This window comes from Cervus canadensis, chromosome 10 (assembly GCF_019320065.1).
Source record: "Cervus canadensis isolate Bull #8, Minnesota chromosome 10, ASM1932006v1, whole genome shotgun sequence".
Taxonomy (NCBI): Eukaryota; Metazoa; Chordata; class Mammalia; order Artiodactyla; family Cervidae; genus Cervus; species Cervus canadensis.
Window position 1 is genome coordinate 63532476 of NC_057395.1, and position 19600 is coordinate 63552075.

At 45.9% G+C, this 19600-nt stretch overlaps 1 protein-coding gene across 3 annotated transcripts in view; it reads left to right on the top strand.

Moving 5' to 3' along the window:
* Nucleotides 1-5514: 5514 nt before the first annotated feature.
* Nucleotides 5515-19600, top strand: part of CEP250 (centrosomal protein 250) — a 47010-nt gene continuing 32924 nt past the window's right edge. Inside the window, exons 1-8 of one of the 3 annotated variants that reach the window (XM_043479333.1) lie at nt 5515-5634; nt 12526-12814; nt 13273-13329; nt 15148-15230; nt 15457-15622; nt 16382-16488; nt 16735-16989; nt 18434-18530. In XM_043479333.1, coding sequence (XP_043335268.1) covers nt 12629-12814; nt 13273-13329; nt 15148-15230; nt 15457-15622; nt 16382-16488; nt 16735-16989; nt 18434-18530 — 951 coding nt within the window. In that variant the 5' untranslated portion in view covers nt 5515-5634; nt 12526-12628. Of the gene's footprint in view, nt 5640-12525; nt 12815-13272; nt 13330-15147; nt 15231-15451; nt 15623-16381; nt 16489-16734; nt 16990-18433; nt 18531-19600 lie in introns of those variants that run through there. The other 2 variants (XM_043479332.1, XM_043479334.1) reach the window with 2 other exon arrangements.

Here is a 19600-nt window from a genome sequence, read left to right on the forward strand (position 1 = left end):
GACCTGGTGCAGCCAAATAAATAACTTTTTTAAAAGAACTTTAAAATAGATTTTAGACTATTAGAAAAAATATATGTATGTGTTTTTTTTTTTAACCCCTCACTTTGAAAGTTCACATTATATAATTTTGAAAAGAAAGAAAGTCAATCAGTCCAGTCAGCCTCTTGGCATGGGGTAGGGGGAATATCTATAAATAATGAGCAAGTCTGGGGTTCAGGATCCACAGTATAGCCCTGGAAAAAGGTTATATTATAAATCATGTCCCCAGAGATGGAATTTAGGGCACAAAGGAAGAACCCCAGTTCACTTGGAGGGGACCAGAGTTGTTTTTATTTCAACTGGTTTGTTATCTCTCTGTCCAATCCAGCCTCCTTTGAGGCCTTCCCCCCACTGTAGTTTATCAGACAGGTTTGAACATGACCAGGCTCTAATTGTGACTGGATTAAGTCTTTCCCTACAGGGCTCTTGTATCCCAAGCAATTCCAGTGTTGTAGACGAACAGTTTTTGTTTTGTTTTGTTTTTTCCAGTCTTACTACGCATCTTGTGGGATCCTTGTTCCTTGATCAGAGATCGAACCCAGGTCCCCTGCAGTGGAATCGTGGAATACCAACCACTGGACCACCAGGGAACTCCCTGAACACCTGTTTTTCTGTTCCAAATGGTCTTGGCACTTCATAGGCTAGTTGAACGCTGATGTACTCTCAAAGCCTACAGAATCTCTAAGGGGCATGTAACCCACTCTCCTACATCAGCTAACTACACTTTCTGTTCTGGCCCACTAGTACTATCTTATTATGTTTTAACACAATTTCCAACTTGCTGTTAATAGATTGTATTATTATCCAATGCTAGCACAGAATAGATATTCAGAATGTTTACTGGGTGATTGAGTAAATGAATAAGAGAATGAACTAACGAATTTCCTTTTGCAAAAATCAAAGATTACTGTTTGGTTTTAATCCTGTGCATGCGTGCTAAATTTGTGTCAGTCACATCTGATTCTTTGAGACCATGTGGACCACCCCATGGGATTCTCCAGTCAAGAATACTAGAGTGGGTTTCCATGCCCTCCTCCAGGGGATTTTCCCGACCCAGGGATCGAGCCCACGTCTCTCATGTCTCCTGCATTGGCAGGCTGGTTCTTTACCACTAGCGCCACCTGGGAAGCCCTGGTTTTAATAACCCTCTACTCCATTTGTCCTTTACTGTTATGTCTGGATAGTCTGAAACCTATGTTTATTCTTCTTGGTCTTAAAGTGTATCCTGTGGTTCGTTGATGGGTTTTATGTCATTAATGTTTGTAACACTGAAGCTGACTTTATTCATTCATTCCATGGATGCTTATAATGCTTATGCTAAATAATAGCACCAAAAAAGATGTCGTTTTCATTATAGGGGACTGGAATGCAAAAGTAGTAAGTCAAGAAACACCTGGAGTAACAGGCAAATTTGGCCTTGGAGTACGGAATGAAGCAGGGCAAAGGCTAATAGAGTTTTGCCAAGAGAACGCACTGGTCATAGCAAACACCCTCTTCCAACAACACAAGAGAAGACTCTACACATGGACATCACCAGATGGTCAACACTGAAATCAGACTGATTATATTCTTTGCAGCCAAAGATGGAGAAGCTCTATACAGTCAGCAAAAACAAGACCAGGAGCTGACTGTGGCTCAGATCATGAACTCCTTATTGCCAAATTCAGACTTAAACTGAAGAAAGTAGGGAAAACCACTAGACCATTCAGGTATGACCTAAATCAAATCCCTTATGACTATACAGTGGAAGTGAGAAATAGATTTAAGGGACTCGATCTAATAGACAGAGAGCCTGATGAACTATGGACGGAAGTTCGTGACATTATACAGGAGACAGGGATCAAGACCATCCCCATGGAAAAGAAATGCAAAAAGGCAAAATGGTCATCTGAGAAAGCCTTACAAATAGCTGTGAAATGAAGAGAAGCTAAAAGCAAAGGAGAAAAGGAAAGATATTCCCATTTGAATGCAGAGTTCCAAAGAATAGCCAGGAGAAATAAGAAAGCCTTCCTCAGAGATCAATGCAAAGAAATAGAGGAAAACAACAGAATGGGAAAGACTAGACATCGCTTCAAGAAAATTAGAGATATCAAGGGAACATTTCATGCAAAGATGGGTTTGATAAAAGACTGAAATGCTATGGACCTAACAGAAGCAGAAGATATTAAGAGGTGGCAAGAATACACAGAAGAACTGTACCAAAAAGATCTTCATGAGCCAAATAATCACAATGGTGTGATCACTCACCTAGAGCCAGACATCCTGGAATATGAAGTCAAGTGGGCCTTAGAAAGCATCACTACGAACGAAGCTAGTGGAGGTGATGGAATTCCAGTTGAGCTATTTCAAATCCTGAAAGATGATGCTGTGGAAGTGCTGCACTCAATATGCCAGCAAATTTGGAAAACTCGGCACTGGCCACAGGACTGGAAAAGGTCTGTTTTCATTCCAATCCCAAAGAAAGGCAATCCCAAAGAATGCTCAAACTACCGCACAATTGCACTCATCTCACATGCTAGTAAAGTAATGCTCAAAATTCTCCAAGCCAGGCTTCAGCGATACGTGAACCGAGAACTTCCAGATGTTCAAGCTGGTTTTAGAAAAGGCAGAGGAACCAGAGATCAAATTGCCAACATCCACTGGATCATCGAAAAAGCAAGAGAGTTCCAGAAAAACATCTATTTCTGCTTTATTGACTACGCCAAAGCCTTCTACAGTGTGGATCACAATAAACTGTGGAAAATTCTGAAAGAGATGGGAATACCAGACCACCTGACCTGCCTCTTGAGAAACCTGTATGCAGGTCAGGAAGCAACAGTTAGAACTGGACATGGAACAACAGACTGGTTCCAAATAGGAAAAGGAGTATGTCAAGGCTTTATATTGTCACCCTGCTTATTTAACTTATATGCAGAGTACATCATGAGAAACGCTGGGCTGGAAGAAGCACAAACTGGAATCAAGATTGCTAGGAGAAATATCAATAACTTCAGATATGCAGATGACACCACCCTTATGGCAGAGAGTGAAGAGGAACTGAAAAGCCTCTTGATGAAAGTGAAAGAGGAGAGTGAAACAGTTGGCTTAAAGCTAAACATTCAGAAAACTAAGATCATGGCATCTGGTCCATCACCTCATGGGAAATAGATGGGGAGATAGTGGAAATAGTGTCAGACTTTATTTTGGGGAGCTCCAAAATCACTGCGGATGGTGACTGCAGCCATGAAATTAAAAGATGTTTACTCCTTGGAAGGAAAGTTATGACCAACCTAGACAGCATATTAAAAAGCAGAGACATTACTTTGCCAACAAAGGTCCGTCTGGTCAAGGCTATGGTTTTTCCAGTGGTCATGTATGGATGTGAGAGTTGGACTGTGAAGAAAGCTGAGCGCCGAAAAATTGGTGCTTTTGAACTGTGGTGTTGGAGAAGACTCTTGAGAGTCCCTTGGACTGAAAGGAGATCCAACCAGTCCATCTTAAAGGAGATCAAGTCCTGGGTGTTCATTGGAAGGACTGATGCTGAAGCTGAAACTCCAATACTTTGGCCACCTCATGCAAAGAGTTGACTCATTGGAAAAGACCCTGATGCTAGGAGAGATTGGGGGCAGGAGGAGAAGGGGACGACAGAGGATGAGATGGCTGGATGGCATCACTGACTCGATGGGCATGAGTTTGAGTAAACTCCAGGAGTTGGTGATGGACAGGGAGGCCTGGCATGCTGCAATTCATGGGGTCACAAAGAGTCAGACACAACTGAGCGACTGAACTGAACTGAACTGAACAGATGTGTCAGACTCTTTGTTAAACGCTAGGAATAAGTCAGTCTCCTACTCTCATGAAGCTTAAACTTTCAAGGGCATGCGTGCTAACTCGCTTCAGTCCTGTTGGACTCTTTGCGACCCTATGAACTGTACCCCAACAGGCTCCTTTGTCCAGTTGATTCTCCAGGCAAGAATACTGGAGTGGATTGCCATGCCCTCCTCCAGGGGATCTTCCCCAACCAGGGATGGAACCCTAGTCTCTTTTTTTTTTTTTTTTTTAACCCTAGTCTCTTTAACATCTCCTGCATTGGCAGGCGGGTTCTTTACCACTAGTGCTACCTGAGGAAGAAAAATAGTAGGTAAACCAAAACAAGTAAAAAGTACTGTGAAAAGAGAACTGCGATAGAAAATGATACAGTATTACTTTAAATAGCATGATCAGGGAAGAAGCATGATCTAGCTGAAAAATTATCATTTGAAACCTGAAGAAGTTATCAGCTAATCCAAAAGTTTGGGGTAAACTGATATAGGAGATGGCAAAAGTATGTGCAAAAACCCTTAAGTTAATGTGTATAACATTCCAAATATTGTAGTGAACACTTGCACACAACCTGTTAGGGGAGTATCTCTCCAGTGTTGATTCCCACACAACTGAGTCTTTGCATCTTTTTCTCTGTCAAACGTTTGGGATCTCTTCTTCCCTCACAACATTGACTCTAGTGGTAGAATCCGAGAGTCTGCATTTTAGTATGTTCCCCAGTTATTTATTTATTTATTTTTTGCCTCCCGCCCTCCCCCCGTTATTTTTTTTTAACTCCAACTAAAAATTTCCAAGTCCTGGTGGCTGAGATGGTAAAGAATCTGCCTGCCATGTGGGAGATGTGCTCGATCCCTGGGTAGGGAAGATCCCCTGGAGAAGGGAATGGCAACCCACTCCAGTATTCTTGCCTGGAGAATCCCATGATCAGAGGATCCTGGTGGACTACCAAGACTCAGAGTAGGACACGACTGAGCTACTAACACACACACAAAAATTTAGAACCACTGAATGGAGAAGAGAGACAGGTAAATGGAATTTTACAATGCTAGAAAAGTGCACTGATTCTTTATGCACAAAACTTATGGGAACAACGCTTCTAGTGTCTTCTACAAAGTCAGGCTAACGCAGAAAGTCAAGCAAACTGCATTTTTCCGAACGGATGCAGGATATTCAGGCAAAAAGAAACCCTATGCAATGCCTTGCGTGCTCAAATCACATTGAACAACTACGGTGTGAATGCTGTGTTGCCTGAAGCTGCTTGGCGCTTCGGGTTCTTAAGGAAAGGTTTCGTAGCGACGCAGCAGCGGGTTGGCTTATCCTTCAGGCACTTGTTAATTGCACTCGGGTTTGTGGGTGGGACAGTGCGCAGGCGCACCAAGAGCCTGCGCTCTTACACATGCGCACTGTGTAACCCCGAAGCCAAAAGGGGTATGATTGAGGGCAAGTTTATTTCTGTTACCAAAACTTCCCTTGCTGGAATCCAGAAACCCTAGCTGTCCCCACTTAGGGCGAGGGAATCTTAACACCATCGCTTAATAGGATCTCCTTTTTCCTTTTGGGCCACTCTTGTAAATCGGCTGCCAGTACTCAACATGGCGGAGGCCCCCAGGCGTCGCAGTCCGCTCGTAGGCACGCTTCCAGGCGGGGCGGGGCCCTCCGAAAGGGCGGGAGTTTGGGGGGCGGGGCCTATGCCCCAGCCCCTCGGTGCGCCCCCGCCCCCGGCCCGGCCTTAGCTGAGGCTTCCGCGGCTCCGGCGCTCAGAAGCACCTTGGGAATCTGCAGGAACCGAGCGTGGTGAGGTGGGGGCCTCAAGGGCAGACGGGAGGTACCGGGTTAACGGTCCGAGGCCCACTGATCGGCCTGCCCAGGGCGCCTTAGGGAATCTCGTTTGGCCAGCGGCCTCCGATTCCCCGGGAGGAACCTGAGGCCCACAGAGGGGGCTGGGACCTGTCCTAGGCGGGTGCGTCCGCGTCCTGTTGCCGCCACCACTTTGAGCTCCAGTGCGCGCAGAAAGGGATCTTCCCGAGCCTGAAGTGGTCAGACGCGGCGCTGCGCTCTCCTGCGCGTCCCGCTGCCGGATCCCAGGATTTTGCGGCTTCCTTTGCACTTGGGGCTTTGCATGTGATCTGTCCGAAAGTCCAGTCCTACATGCCAGCTCCACTCTGGAACTCTCATTCTTCGCGACCCAACTTAAATATCACTTCCCTGGAAATCTTTCTAACCGCTTTCTGCAGTCTCAGTAAGCTCGCTGCTGGGTTCTTGCACACATCGCACCGAGTTAGCTTTTCCTGCTCCTCTTTTAGAGCCGTGCACTGGTTGGGGCGTTTTGCCTTGCCTTTTCAGCTGTATCCCAGGGTCTAGCACGTGATGATCATAATAATAGCTAATATTTACTGAATAGTCACAAAGGTGCTACTAAATGCATTACCTGTAAGGGCCCATTCAATCCTCAGAGCAATTTCCATAAGGTGGATTCTATAGCTTCACATCGTATGCATGACGAAACTAAGGTCCTCAGTTTGCCTAGAGTCCCACAAAGAATAAAGTGAGTGAAGCTGGGATATGAATTCTAGGCTATCCCTTCCCAGAGCATGTGATAATTCCTAGACTGTGTTTGGGTTTGGTAAATGTCTGTCGAATTGGTGTTTACATTAGGCCTATGAATTATGGAGGCCAGAGTTATGATGCACATGAGAAGGCTTACAAAGAAAAATTGAGTGAGTTCATGACCAAACCAATGCTAGAAACTGCTGCTGGACATTCTGCCTTTCGTTGGTCCTTTTCCATCAAAAAGCTGAAGACCTAGGACTCATTATTTCACATCCTTTAGAAAGTGCCCCTCACAGAATGGTGATTTCATATTTCATGACTTAGGGGAAGCATGATGTAAGGGAAGGGCATAGAGTTGGAAGCAGATTGCCTGCATGTGTGCGTGCTCAGTCCTGTCTGACTCTTTGCCACCCCATGGACTGTAGCCCACCAGGCTCTTCTGTCCATGGAATTCTCTGGGCAAGAATACTGGAATGAGTTGCCATTTCCTCCTCCAAGGGATCTTCCTGACCCAGGGATCAAACCTGTGTCTCTTCCATGTCCTGTCTTGGCAGGCGGATCCTTTATGCTCCACCTGGGAAGCCCTTGGAAGCGGATTGGGGCTCAGTATCTCTTCTGCCACTGACCAGTTATATTCCTTCTGTGTTTCGAGCCTAGTTTTCTTGTCCATAAAATGAAGGCAGTAATTTCTTCTGAAAGGGTTTCTTTTTTTATGAAGATTGCAAACAATTGTTGTGAGGGAGTTAAGTGCTATACAAACTACACAATCTCTTTCTTTTTTGTTGTTCATTTTTTTTCCTTTTAGAAGGTTATAGAATTATCAGCATTTTGCAAGACCTTTGATATGAATCAAGTTGCCTAGAGTTCCTATATTCATTCATTTAGTCAAATGCCTAAAGAGTACCCGCTATATACCAGGAGCTGAGAATACAGCAGTCAATAAAACAATATTCTTGCTCTGGGGAAATTTGCATTGTGTTAGCTATATTACACATAATACTCAGATAGGGACACGTAAAGCCTGGTAAGCTAAGTGGAAAAATACAAGGGACTTTCCTGATAGTCCAGTGTTCAAGACTCCGAGATTTCACTGAAGGGGCCACAGGTTCTTTTACCTGATCCAGGTACTGAGAGATTCCCACATAGCACATAGTATGGCAATTAAAAAAAAAAAGAAAGTAAAATACCTGTGTGTGTGTGTGTGTGTGTGTGTGTGTGTGTGTGGAGGAGTGTTGGTATTTTATATTGAGTGGCTAGGGAACAGTTTACTGAGAAGGTGACATTTGAACAAAGACCTGAAGGTGGCAAGGGAGCCAACCATGAAAATAACTAGAAGATGCCCTAGATGAGTGTGTGGCTTGGTGTGTTCCGAGCAGGTCCAGCAAGGAGGGCTGTGTGGCTGGAGGGATGTGAGCAAAGGGGAGAGGAGTAAGAAATGGAATTAAAACAATTGGAGGCAGGGATCAAAAACTTAGGATGAGGTAAGCCAATATAGTGACTGTGGTTTTTACTCTTTAGCCATTGGAGGGTTCTGAATGGCCTAATCAGTCACTATTTCAGTTTTCTTTTTTTTTTTAATTTATTTTGTTTTATTTTTTTGGGCATGCCATATAGCATGTGGCCTCCAGCCTTTAGATGGTGGGGAGATGAGGAGGAACCAGCAGAGGAGACTAAAGGGAAAAGCCTTAGAGGTGGGAGGAGGACAGAGAGAGAGCCCCCACATATGTGATTTATATAAGGAGCTATATGCTAATTTCTTTTTTTCTTCTGGAATAAGGAACAGATTGTCTCTACAAACAAATATATAGTTTCTTTGCTCAGGAAATAAAATGTCCATGCCTCGAGTGTTTTTACTTTTTGCTTTAAGTGACAAATCCTGTTTAATAATACCAGTCCTCAACTTAGTCTTCCTAACATTTACATCTGTATTCCAAGTTTAGGTGGCATTGCCTCTATTTCAAGTTTATTTAAATCACGTTTTGAAAGAATCTAGATGAGAGGAGACAAAATATAATTTATGTTACTCTTCACACTAGGTTCAGAGGTCACTGCCCTTCCCCGTCTGGTTCCTAGCAAAAGTTGGAAATTAACCTTATTTATTTCTGTATCACTGTGGCCAGTTATCTGATACTAAGCTGGAATTCATGAGTGTTTATAGGATAACTTAATTTATGAAAGAAGGGAATCTTTTTCCTTTACCTGCAGAAATGGTGACATCTATCCAATGGTTTACCGTTTACAAAGCACACCGACATCCATTGTCTCACTGAATGCAATTCAGCCTGTTACCTGTTGCCAACTACTGACCTTTTCCTTTCCTGAGGGACATTGAAACCTACCTTTCTTTTGGAGCTATGCTAGTTTACTTATTCACTGGCTAGTCTGACAGTGTGTTAATAAAAGGTGCTGAACTGTGTCTTGAGGAAGCTCCAAACTAAATCTCAATTTCAGAAAAACTCCTGAGGTAGTTTTTCTCTGTTCCCTCCATCTTTTTACTCTTGTTTTAGTGGGGGAAAAAAAAGTGGTGGTGGTTGAGTTAATCATAAAATTGTTCAAATCATTTTTAAAATAAACTTTATTTTGGGGAAACAATTTTAGATTTACAGAAAAATTGCATAGTACAGCAAGTTCCTGTATACCTTGCACCTGATTTCCTTCATTAGTAACATCTTACATTAGTATGGTATATTTGCTACAATGTCAAGTCATTGAGGTAAATGGGGCATATAAATAAAAGATGATCAAAATAAAGTCACTTCATCGCCATAAGCCTCAGTTTCCTTATCTGTAAAAGGAGAGGGCAGGACTAAATTTTTAAATAGCTGTAAATTTTTAAGTTATCTGCTGAAGTAAAATAATCATATAATTCTAATATAATTCCATTTCTTTATTGAAGTGTTACTGTCATTTTCTAAAATAGTGTATATACTTTAACAATAGCCTTATTCTAAAAGAAGATTTAATAGGAGAATTCCAGAAACAGTGGGAGGGCTGCTTACAGATTAGGCTTGTATAATATATATAAGTATATGATATTATAAATATATACAACAGATAATATTATTAGGTTGAATTACATGAAATTATCTTCTATAGGTTAAAAAAGGGCAAATATCAGCAATTTCGTATGGATCAGCCTAATGCTTTGAGGGAAGGGTTTCAAAGGAGGAGGGTAAGGGAGTCTTGAGGGCCTCTGAGACTCTGCAGAAGCCTGGCCCAGCCCCCACAGTGTTAGGAGAGAAAAGGCTCTTCCGGTCCCTTGAAGCAACTCAGAGCTACTCTTGTTGGTAGTGTTGGCAGTAAGAGCTGTTCCCAGCAGGTTTGTGCCTCCAACCAGAAGAGACAGGTTGAGTCAGCTTTTCACAGCCATGGTGGGTTGGCGGAAGGGAAGGGCAGAAAGGGAGGACTCGGCTTCCCTGGTGGCTCAGATAGTAAAGAATCTGCCCGCAGTGCAGGAGACCTCGGTTCAGTCCCTAGGTGGGGAGGATCCCCTGGAGGAGGGCATGGCAACCCACTCCAGTATTCTTGCCTGGAGCATCCCCATGGACAGAGAGGCCTGGCGGCTACAGTCCAGGGGGTTGCTAAGAGTCGGACATGACTAAGCGCAGCACAGCACCCGAGTTGGTCAGCCAGGAAGAGGCAGCGTGGGGTGCTGGTGCTGTTATTGGTACCACTCTGCTCTTCCTACGTTATGCTGTTTCCTTGCTGTCTAGTAGAATCCCTATAAACTCAGCTGTCTGCACTTGCCCAGGAGGTGATGTAAATTAGGAAGCTGAGTATTCCTCTCTAACTCTGCTGTAAGAAAAACAATAGCACAAGTAGAATGACATGACAACTGAAATCTGCTATCCGTATATGAGAGAGAGGCAAAGCCAGGCAGGGGCCCAAGACGGAGGTTGAACTGAAGAGCATGCCTTATCTAAAGGGGACAGATGCTGTTTCACTGCAGCCGGTTGTGGCCTTGTAGGAATGAATGTCAAGGGTCACTGGATACTCTGATTTTCCAAAGGAACCAGAAATATGAACTTCTGTATGTATTTTCCCAATGGTAAATGTTGGCATCTAATTTGAATTCTTAAAAACCATTGTACAGGCCACACTCTGATGGAAAAGAACCAGCAGTCCACTTTGTAACCTCTAGCTAAGGGTTTAGATCTGCCGGGAGTGAGGCCCACATGCATTTCTTCATTATGAATTGTTGACAACTTGTGTGCATGCTGAGTCACTCCAGTTGTGTCCGCCTTGGCGCGGCCCTGTCGACTAGCCCGCCAGGCCCCTCTGTCCATGGGATTCTCCAGGCAAGAATACTAGATTGGGTTGCCATACCCTCCTTCAAAGGATCTTCCCTGACCCAGGGATTGAACCCATGTTTCTTTTGTCTCCTGCGTTCGCAGACAGTTTTTTTACCACTAGCACCACCTGGGAAGCCCTGGTGGCTAAGGACCAAAATGAATTAGTCAGCTCTTGCCTTATTAGGAACTCACAAATTAGTGGAAAAGATAGGTAATAAGATATAACATGGACATTCTCTCTGTGTATTAAATATAAATTTAAAAGCATATAAAAGTGATTAATTACTCCTGAATAAATCTGGAAGGATCTGATAGAAGGTAGCGTTGGTAGGAAATCAACAGTTTTGTGCATTAAAGGGACTTGGGGCCCTGAAACTCCCACTGTATGTGCAAGTGTTACATTTGCATTTGCTGTGTATGCCATTTTCTTCAGATTAGGAGACTGATGCTGCCAAGTAGGCAGCTCTAGTAGACCTTTTTCTTGATAGGTAGGTAGAAATACAGATATTCCTCAGCCCTCCTGATGGGTATCTCAGGGCTGATAAAATGAGAGAACTCTAACTCCCCCGCCAGCCCTAGGTGTTTTAGAGGACTGAGAAACTCAGAAGTCATGGAGCTGGGTGCCTCATTTTTTTTTTTTTTCTGCTCTTATTTTTTGATGAGGAAAGGAAACTAGCCTGCTTCAGGTCACAGAGCTCATTAGAGACAGAACTTGGATGAGCACCCCAAACCCTTCTTGATCATCTTGCCTCCCCCCTCTCCTGGCTCTCTCTGAAGTCACTGGTTAGACTGGCCTTCCCCGCTGGCTGCCATTGCCTGGTTCTGGCCCAGCTCCTGGTGGGTGAGGTGGGTTTGCTCCTCCTCCATCCTCTTGAGGCTGGTTCCTTCTTCCCTCTCTATTTTGGATCCCCTGCCCAAAATGCCTGCTAGTCTGTGTCAGAGAGTCAGAATTCTTGTTCAAATCCCTAGTCAACCAAACGTCAACTGTATGAACTAGGACAAAGTGTTTAATCTTTCTAGTTTCTTAACTAAGGCTTAACCTTTATAAGCCTCAGTGTCCTCATCCACGTATGAAGAGTTAAAGTAGTACCAGTGTTTAAGTGTCATAGGAGGGTTTTGAGATTCTTGTGATGCCAAAATGACATAGTGTGTGTAAGGCACTTAATAAAGTGACTGACTCATAGAAGCACTTAACAAGTATTAACAATGATCAGGAAGATCCCCTGGAGGAGGTCATGGCAACCCACTCCAGTATTCTTGCCTAGAGAATCCCATGGATAGAGGAGCCTGGCAGTCTATAGTCCATGGGGTCGCAAAGAGTCAGACACGACTGAAGCGACTTAGCAGGCATGAAACGATGATGATATTCACACCTCACAGTCCCCCACATTGGGTCACGTGCCCATCTGTTGTCTTCCCATACTATCCTGTGATCTATTACTACTGCACAGACCACACTGTATTGTAATTATACCCATCCCCCAGCTAGCCTAAAAGCACCTTCGGTGGTCCATTCAGCAGATGTTTATTAGGCACTGCGCCAGGCATGAGCGATGCATTGATAAACTAGGAGCTTTTGATCGGGTGCAGAGTTTCGGAAGGCATGCCAGGAAACACGAGTCCTTGTGTCGTGGTCCATTAACTTTGGGGAATGGCCACTCACCATGGCCCCCCCGTAGAGATTAGGTCCATCTGAGTATTTTAAAAGCTCTGAGGAGTCCTGTAGTAAAAGAACCTATTTACTTCGTCCAGTCCAAGTCTGCCAGACTTAATGAGTATTTGCTGAATACATGTGAGTCATCTAGACCGTTCTCTCAACTCCAATGTGTGCTTTGGTCACCAGCTCAAGAGGAGGTCCAAGTGACCCAGCGATGCTCAGAGACCGCTCTGAGAGTGAACAGCCTCTGGCTGCTTAGGGGCCGGTGGGCTTGCTGTCAGGGGCCCCCATGGAGACAGGGGGCCCTGGGTTGAACAATATGAAGCCCCGGTCCCTGCAGCTGGTGCTGGAAGAGCAAGTGCTGGCGCTGCAGCAGCAGATGGCCGAGAACCAGGCAGCCTCATGGAGGAAGCTGAAGAGCTCCCAGGAGGCCCAGCAGAGGCAAGCGGCTCTCGTGAGGAAGCTGCAGGCCAAGGTGAGGCAGCAGCCCTCTCAGGAAGGGGAAGAGGAGGACCTCTGGGGCTGGGGGCTGAGATGGACGAGGTTGGCCGGAGCCCGGAGCCGCACGGTGGCAATGCCTAAACAGCTCTCCTGTGATGCTCCCAACGTCTCCACCGGCTGCCGACCGCATCCTTTCAAAGACACCCTTCACGGGGCTTCTGTCAGTCATCTAGCTTTGCTCTCCTAGAATAGGACCTGACCTTAGGTTTGCCAGTTCCCAAGCCCACGAACTTGTTGCTTCTCCAATAAAAAGAGCTGCAGAGAATGTATTATTAAATGACCAAACGGAAGCTGTAAGATGTTACGGCCTCACCTCACTCCCATCACCCAGCCCCTTATTCACCGAGGGGTTTGCCCATGACCCCGGGGGGACCTCTGCTTTGGGCCATGGGTACCAGCCAGGCCCATTGCCGTGTCCTCTGTTTGCCTCAGGTGTTACAGTATCGGAGCTGGTGCCAGGAGCTGGAGAAGCGACTGGAAGCCACCGGGGTGAGTGAGGCTGTTCTGTGCTCCTCACGGGCCCTCAGGGAGCATGGTTAGGCCGTTTGCTGACTGAGGGAGGCTGGGGAGAGGTAAGGCGGTGTTTAGTAGAAGCGGCTCTTTCGTCAGCTCCTGAGAGATTTTTTTTTGCCTTTTTTTTAATATTTGGAAAAAATTTTTAATATTTAATATTTTAATAATAAAAATATTTTTATAATATTTATTTGGCTGCACTGGGTTTAGGTGGCACACAGGATCTTTTTCTTTCTTTTTTTAAATTGCGGCATGGGGAATCTTTAGTTACAGCATGCAGGATCTTTCAGTTGTGGCATTTGAACTCTTAGTTGAGGCATGTGGGATCTAGTTCCCCAACCAGGGATTGAACCCAGGCCCCCTGCATTGGGAGCACAGAGGCTTAGCCACTGGAGCGCCAGGGAAATCCCCCAGAGCTTTATCAGATACCTTCATGGGACCTGGCTTTTCCTGCCCCGACAGACTCCAGCCCAGAACTCTCTAAGGGCAGAATGCAGCTTTAGGAAACTTAAGGTCATAAGATTGGAGGTGAAATAAAGTGAAAGTCACTCAGTTGTGTCCGACTCTTTGTGACCCCATGGACTGCAGCCTGCCAGGCTTCTCTGTTCTTGGAATTCTCCAGGCAAGAATACTGGGGCAGGTAGCCATTCCCAGGGGATCTTCCCGACCCAGGGATTGAACCCAGGTCTCTTGCACTGCAGGCGGATTCTTTACCATCTGAACCAGATTGGAAGGAGTTTGGAATCTGAGAGAAGAGATGCATTTTTCCTCCAGAAGGTGTCAGTGTTTATCTGTTGTGGAGAGATGTGTGCCTCACAGGCTTGGGGGAAAAAAAAAAAAAAGATGTGTTTGTGGCAGATGGATTTATTTGTGCTGTGGACAGGATAGAATTGCCTTTCAAAAACCCATCTGCCTTTGTTCTAGCTCCCCTCAGCACCATCTTACATTACTCTCAAAAGAGTTCTCTCAGAGGAGGGAAAGGACCGAGACTTAGCATGTACCGATCTGTAGGCATTGTGTAGGCACCCTTAGGCATTGTCATAGAATTATGTCACTTTACCTGCAAAGCAGTTTTCTCAGGGGAATGATATCACCCTCACTTTAGAGCTGAAAACCTTGTGGATCAGAGAAGCTATAACTTCCCAAAGTCCGAAGATTAGTATAATAGAAGCCAAGGCCATTAGTGAAAGATGTATTTTGTTTATTTTTTTTAAAGATTAAAACACATTTTTTTATGTCTTTATTGATGTTGTTACAATATTGCTTCTATTTTTAGTTTTCTGGCTGTGAGGTATATGGGATCTTAACTCCCCAGCCGGAGATCGAACCCGCACCCCCAACAGTGGAAGGCAAAATCTTAACCACTGGACTGCCAGGGAAGTCCCTGGAAGCTGTATCTTATGCTTCTTAACTCAAAAGTTCTTTTCACTACCAACTGCTGTCTTTCATGAGAAGTCACTGGTTCACATTTGTAGAGAGATATACAATGGGTTTACTTGCAGGATGCAGTGACTGAGAAAAGAGACATATTGCTAACAAAGGGGAGAAAAATAAAAAGAAAGCAGGGGAATTCCCTGGCAGTCCAGGGGCTAGAATTCTGCACTTTGACTACCAAGGGCCCAGATTCAATACCTAATCTGGAAACTAAGATCCTGCAAGCTGCACGGTGCAGCCAAAAGTAAAAATAAAAGTGTGAACTTAGAAAAGCGGGCTGCTGTAGAAGGGGCCGTCAGAGACTTGGTCTGCAGGATGTTCTCTTTGGAGGTGAATAAGGCTTGCTTTTGTCTGGCTAAGGGACCGATCCCTCAAAGGTGGGAAAGCGTGGAAGAGCCAAACCTGGAACAGCTGCTAATCCGATTGGAGGAGGAACAACAGAGGTGATGGGCCCCAACTTTCTGGCCTGGGTGGTTGGCCAGCGGGTGGAGAAGGCTGATGGAAAACCTCTGTCTCGAGGGCTGACATGGTTTAGAACCAAGGACTTCAGTCTTAGCCCTCCAGGTCCTGGCAATGGAAAGTTCCAGTGGTTGTCGTCTTACTCCAAGAAGTCCAGGGGGTTGGCTCAGACCTTTGTTTAGTACTTGCTCCTACCCCTCCCCAGTGCAGGTGTGAGAGTCTAGCAGAGGTGAACACCCAGCTTCGGCTGCACATGGAAAAAGCTGACGTGGTGAATAAAGCGCTTCGGGAAGATGTGGAAAAATTGACAGTCGACTGGAGCCGGGCCCGGGATGAGCTAATGAGGAAGGAGAGCCAGTGGCAGATGGAGCGGGAGGTAAGAGAAAAGGGGCGGGGACGGTGAGAGGAGGGCTTGCATGCTGGGCACTGCCTGGTCGGTGCCAGAAGGAATGGGTTAACTTCAGGACCTGGATGGGAGCTGAGCTATAGTTTAAGTCTCTGGCCGTCCTTAGCACTCCTGCTGGCAGCTCAGCCCTGCTCCGGCCGTCAGCTTCATTCTGTCCTTACCTACCCAGTCCAGGTTTTGCTGGCAGGTAGCATGATACTCAGAGCAACTCTGTTCCTGCATTAATGACTTGCTCAGATTTTAGATGGATCTCAAAGTTTAGACTCCCCTCGTCTGGAAGTCTGCAAGCTAGATGCCAATGAGGTAGCTATTGAAATTGAATGGGAAGACATTTTCAGATCCCAATTAAAGGAAACTAATGTTGCCTGAGCCATTGCTCTGTGCCAGGCTTTGTATTGGGTGATTTATATATATTGTATCATTTAATCCTCATTATAAATCTGTGCTGATGATGGTAATAGCTCTCATTGGTTGAGCAGCTACTGTTTATCCTCTTCTAATCTAGCTCAGGGAAGGCTGTATAGCATCCCAGGCCCTCTGACCTCTTGAATCCCTCTGCTAATTTTATTAAACACTTCAGCATCACTGGAACATAGACACCCATTCATAAGCTGTCTCCTGTAAGTCCCTCCTTCCCTTCCTTGCAATAGTCGGGAGGGATCCAGGACTCCTGTGTTGACAAACGATGTCCTCTGCCCTTTGATATGACCTCGGTTTCTGAACACACAGTTCTTCAAGGGCTACCTGAAAGGGGAGCACGGTCGCCTTCTGGGTCTATGGCGGGAGGTGGTGACTTTCCGACGCCACTTCCTGGAAATGAAGTCAGCCACTGACAGGTCAGTGTGGGGATGAGACGGGAGAAGGTTTGCCCCTGCCGTCTCTAGATTTGTGACAGTGGGTTGCTTTAGAAGGGAGGGGTCAGGTTGTGGGGGGAGGGCAGGGGTGGAGAGTTGGTGGGGAGGGATGAAGTTGTTGGATTCTAATGGTTTTCCCAGACCCGCTCTTCCTGGGGCCTGACGTCTACTTGCCCATTCCTGTCCCTGGTCCCTGTCGGAGTCTGCTCTTTCCTTCCCTGGACTCAGAGACCTGACGGAGCTCAAGGCTGAGCATGCAAGGCTTTCGGGGTCCCTGTTGACCTCTTGCCTGCGCCTGACTGTGGGAGTACCACCGTCTCGGGAGTCTGATGGATCTGGGAGACTGAATGGAAATGAGCCGTCCCAGCTGATGCTGCTACTAGCCAAGACCCAGGAACTGGAGAGGGAAGCCCATGAAAGGAGCCAGGAGTTAATACAGCTGAAGAGTCAAGGGGATCTGGAGAAGGCGGAGCTTCAGGATCGGTGAGATGGGCTGGGTCCGAGGAGGGGATCACTTGGGGAAAGTCGACTCCTTTGGGGAGTCAAGCAGGCGGGGGAGACCTGAACAGCCCTCCTCCCACAAGAGGGGAAGGAGATGTGCCAGAGGAGGGTCTAGCGTGAAAGCCAGGGCCGCAGCTGGGGCCATGTCGCTGCCCTCAGACTATCTCACAGCTCGGTTTCCCTCCTGTTGACTCACAAAGCTGGCAGTGACTCTATACCAAACTACTTGCCATTCCCAGAACAGCCAAGCTCCTCCACGTTCCCTGCCTTTGTAGATGCTGGCCTTGGCCTGGAATGCCTCCCTCCCTCCTCTCTCTGCCTTATCCTTTAAGGCATAGTTCAAATGTCACCTCTTCTATGACCTCAATAGCCTGTTACATTACTGTACCCCACCATGGTCTTTTGAACTGCTTGTTATAGCATTGATTATTTATTAATAGTTTTTTAATTTCATTGATGATTTAGCTTTTTTCTTTTCTTTTTCTTTGGTAAGGCTCTTTTATTTTATGGATTATAATAAAATTTATATTTTAAAAAAATGAGAAGGGCAGGGACATAAGCAAAGAGCTCTATTTGAATCCTCTCCTGACAGAGTTCAATTTATACCCCATGGCTAGGGTAGTGTCACCACCTATCGGTGGCGTGTGCAAATTGCAGTTTGTTTTGTTGGGTTGTGAAGGCACTGGAAAGCACAGAGAATGTCTTAGCAAAGTTGTGTGACCTAGTGCTTTGCACTTCACCTGGCATATAGTATACAATTAGTAAATGCTTATTTAGTGATACAATAACTAAATGAGTGACTGTATTGTAAGTTCAGGCTCTTAAAGATGATACAGAATCAAATTATGAAGACTTTGAAACAGAAATTAAACTCCTGGATGAGTTCATTCAATAAATATTTGTTAAGGTACCCATATAATACCAGGTATGGCCCTCCAGGATAAAGGTGATAAAGAGGCCTGGTGATTTCCCTGAACTTTGAGGTTAAGATCAGGGAGGTTGACCATAATCTCTCCCAAATTGCCCCTCCTTTTTCTCTATCAGAGTTAGAACCTTGGGCTGGAGGGACCTTGGAACTATCCCATGTGGCACTTCTGATGTTCTCATTGACTTCAGGGTGCTTGACTTCAAGATCAAGCGGGGCCTGGAGGGGCCTGGGCCAGGGCTTTCCTTCAGCTCTCGGGCCCCCAAACAAGTGTTCCAGACTTGAGATGTGGTAAATCCCTGCATGTGTCTGAGTGGCGTTTGGCTTCCCCCGCTGAGTTCAAGGCTACAGCATCATGCGTTCAGGGAGTACAGGGGCCGGGGGCGCCCAAGGGTCTCTGGGGAGCCTGCAGGCGGGGGGTCTGTGTCGGGCTGGGGGTGTGCTGCATAGGTGTCCACATCCGTGGGTGCCCAGGCGCCAGACTTGTGCTCTTCTCATCAGGGTGGCCGAGCTCTCTGCCCTGCTGACCCAGTCTCAGAAGCAAAATGAAGATTACGAAAAGACGGTGAAGGCTCTGAGAGAGACGATGGAGACCCTGGTACGTGATCCTTCATTCTGGCAAGGAGTTGGGAGTGGGCCTGTGGGTTCCTGTCCTTTATGGACAGAGAGTGCAGGATACCTTAAACGTTCCTTGATGAAATCCCCTGAAGTGACAAAATTAATTTTGGTCCCATCTGAAAATTAATTAACTCATTCATTTACCTATTAATAAACGTTAGCCGTCTACTCTTTCTACTATGGGCTTCCCAAGTGGCTCAGTGGTAAAGAGTCTTCCTGGCAATGCAGGCAGGAGATGTGGGTTTGATCCCTGGGTCAGGAAGATCCCCCTGGAGAAGGAAATGGCAACCCACTCCAATATCCTTGCTTGGAAAATTCCATGGACAGAGGAGACTGGTGGCTACTGTCCATGAAGTCATAAAGAGCCAGACACGACTCAGGAACTTAACAGCAACAGCATCATCCCTATTACTTTCTTAGGGGAACTTTGCAGTATGTCCTCTTCTGAGAGAGTGGGACATACATGAAGAGGCACAGTGGCCAAGTAGGAGGGGGTGGAGGGGAACATGTAGAGAGATTCAAAACCTACTGATACAAGAAACACCTGAGGAGCATGGTGGTGGGTTGCCTGGTGGAGAAGGGCTTGAGGAAGACATGATGGCTGCCTTCACGTAACTGAAGGACTGACACCAGGGAAGAGAGTTGGTTTGTTTAATGTATGCCAGGGGGCCACAAGCCCTGCCAGTGACTAGAAGTTACTTGGCTGCAGCTAGAGCTGCTTGGTAGTTGAACTGTCTGCTTTGTGAAGGAGTGAAGTCCATGATAACATCTGCCAAGGGTGTTATCAAAGGGATTCTCTTAGGTTTGAAGTCAGAACCTCTGGCTTGGTTCCACATTTTCTTCCATCTCTAGAAGTTTAAGTATCTCTGACTCTAGGTGAATCCTGAACCACTATGCATATCCCTAGTCTTCTCATCCAAACTGAGATCAGCTGGGAAGCAAACTTGCTTATGCCTTTTTGCTTCCATTGTGTTCAGGAAATTGCAGATTCAGATGTTCTCATGGGCCCAAATACTATAAATGAGTCAAGCAGGTTCAACTGTAAGAATT